Source organism: Porites lutea, chromosome 6, assembly GCF_958299795.1.
Source record: "Porites lutea chromosome 6, jaPorLute2.1, whole genome shotgun sequence".
Taxonomy (NCBI): Eukaryota; Metazoa; Cnidaria; class Anthozoa; order Scleractinia; family Poritidae; genus Porites; species Porites lutea.
In genome coordinates, this window is record NC_133206.1 from 20540623 (window position 1) to 20543122 (window position 2500).

The following is a 2500-nucleotide window of genomic DNA, read 5'->3' on the forward strand; positions in this document are numbered from 1 at the left end:
TGAATTCAGTACATGCAGATCGTGTTAAGTAAGTTTCACCCAGCTCCACCCCATTTAACTTTTGAAGCGCACAGAGACTTTCATAGTCATCTAATGGCCGTTCTAATGCTGAAATGTAGAAGGCTGTTTTAAATTTCTTCTCCATTTTTTCGTCTTCTTTTTCGTATAACTGCTTACAGCACTTGTACATTTCAGTTTTTTTCGGATCATTTATGGCTTTGTCCGCAGCAATACATTTTTTATGGTTCTGGCTTGTTTCATGTTTTTTTAATGTTTCGTTTTTGAAGTTGCTTGACCCACTTCTCTTAGCTATTTCACTGTCCTTTGATGCTAAAGAAGGGTGCTTCGAGCAAACACCACAGTACATTGATTTCACTGCTGTTCCAACAGGTTGTGAATTTGGGTAGGGTGTGTTAGTAATGAATGGCTGCATTGTGCCTTTTCTTACAAGGTTTATACGCAACCAAGAATGGGCTTGAAGCCACTTCCACTGAAATGACCTTGTCCGTTTTTGTTCATATTCCTTACGTTTGTCCATAGCATTAGCGTGATTTTCCCTTGTCCTATCCGATTCATCCTTTCCATCTTCTTCTATCTTCCTATTCACCTCAATCTTCCTTTTATCATCCATCGTCATTGCACTCTTTACCTTTCTTTCACCCTCCATGTTCTTTTCTGCAGCCATTTTTCTTGCATCCATCTTCCCCTGATCATCCTTCATTTTCCTCTCATCCTCCATTTTTCTCTCACCTTCCATATCTGTTTCGTCCTGCATCTTAAATTCATCTGTCATCTTCGTTTCATCCTGCATCTTCAATTCCTTTTCCATCTTCATGTCATCCTGAATCTTTAATTCTTCCTCCACCAGCATTTTTTCCTTCATCTTTATTTTGTCCTCTGTCTTCTTTTCTGTCTTCCCATCATCCCCCATTTTCATTCTTTTATTGTTTATGCCTGCTTCATTTCTCTTTTTCTTTTTACATTCTGTTGGAAACCAAAAGTCTTCCAAACTAAACGACCTTTTCGAGGGGGATGCTTTTTTAGTGGACTGGTCAGCAACTTTGCGGTAGTCTTTAGCAGTTTTGACTGCATGATCGCCATATTCCTTTTTAAAAAGGGGGACAAAGTGGTTAGGAACATAAATAGCATTTGGGCGGCTGTCTAATCCACCATCCCTTGACCACAGAATATGAAAGCAATCATTATTGGAAAACACGTCTGGCCTGTTAATACGTGGTTTCACTAAGCCATGTAAGAGGGGGCGAATAGCTTCTGCACAACTTGGATAGATTGTAAAGACAGGCCTGGAAATCACTGTGGAAAGTGCCATGATGTGCATCAGCGACGACCATTCACCTAGCTGACATCCCCCAATTGCCTCACTCTGGATAGCAGACTCACGGTTGCCACTGTGCTCCCACTCTGCTATTCCATTTTCTTTCAGTGCGAGCGTGAAAACGGTGACTTCTCCAAAGGGACACCCACATTGAAGAGCTTCCCGGAATCGCGGATGGTTTCCATAGTAGGCAGTATTTTCAAACAGCTCAATGGCTGTCAGAATACGAAGACAAGTAGAGTATTCTGTTGTACCCACAAGGGCCAGAGAAATGGCGTGGTACAGGCAATTTCCATCCCCAGCGACTTCATGAGCAATAAGGCCAGTTGGTGCATCACACGGAATAAGGGACTGTGCCAGTTGGTCTTGTTTTAGCTTATCAGATCTCGGGAAGGACTGGTTAAGGTTTAATTTTCGCGAATATTTGTCCCTTAACTTGCAACACAAATCTTGGTTATTGCTAATCAGGGCTTCTTTCAAAGTTTTTAAGTCAGCAACCTGAAATATAAAGAAAACCGGCCCACTCTGTGAACTGTTCAAAACTTGTTATATTTTATTGAGGACCTTGGCCTCAATGAGGCTAGACCAGTTATACACAGTGTAGCGTTACTATAAAGATATCAAGTGGCATTTCATTTTAAAATATCTTATATCTGTCACTAAAGGAATAAAGATTCCCGCGGCCAAACCCCGAAAGATTTTGTATTTGTAAGCGAATAAAAATATAGCCCAATTACAAGTCAGTATCAGAAGAAAACAATTGATAACCGAAGTACCGTATTTATTCACTTATAAGACGCACCTTTGTTTACGAAAATTTGTGCTTGCTCGATAAAAATTTTCTCAAAACTCGGGGTGCGTCTTATAACCGAGTATTTTCCCGCAACAAAATTTAACTTTGCCAAATTTCCATATAATTAATGTTCAACTAAGATGAGAATGAATAAACAAGACATTCATCGTTGCATGGTCATCTTGAAGGTAAATTCCTGGTTTGGTTATGGAAAAGAGAGATTCTCCATCTGAGCCGTCAGAACTGGTTACCTAGCACGTGATCAAAATCTGCCCCGATCAAATTTCCTTCCACGACAAAAATAGCCGTGTCACGAAAATGATATTTGTTACATTTCAAGCGCTACTGTCTTAAACTTTCTGCACTTTTCT

General features: G+C 40.2%; 1 protein-coding gene and 1 pseudogene across 1 annotated transcript in view; both read right to left on the reverse strand.

Moving 5' to 3' along the window:
• Positions 1–1014, reverse strand: part of LOC140941369 (zinc finger protein 862-like) — a 3378-nt gene extending 2364 nt beyond the window's left edge. The window contains exon 1 of the mRNA XM_073390359.1: positions 1–1014. This exon is cut by the window's left edge and continues 2364 nt beyond it. Within this exon, the coding sequence (XP_073246460.1) occupies positions 1–937 (937 nt within the window). The 5' untranslated portion in view covers positions 938–1014.
• Positions 1–2500, reverse strand: part of LOC140941994 (uncharacterized) — a 7779-nt pseudogene that overhangs the window by 3879 nt on the left and 1400 nt on the right.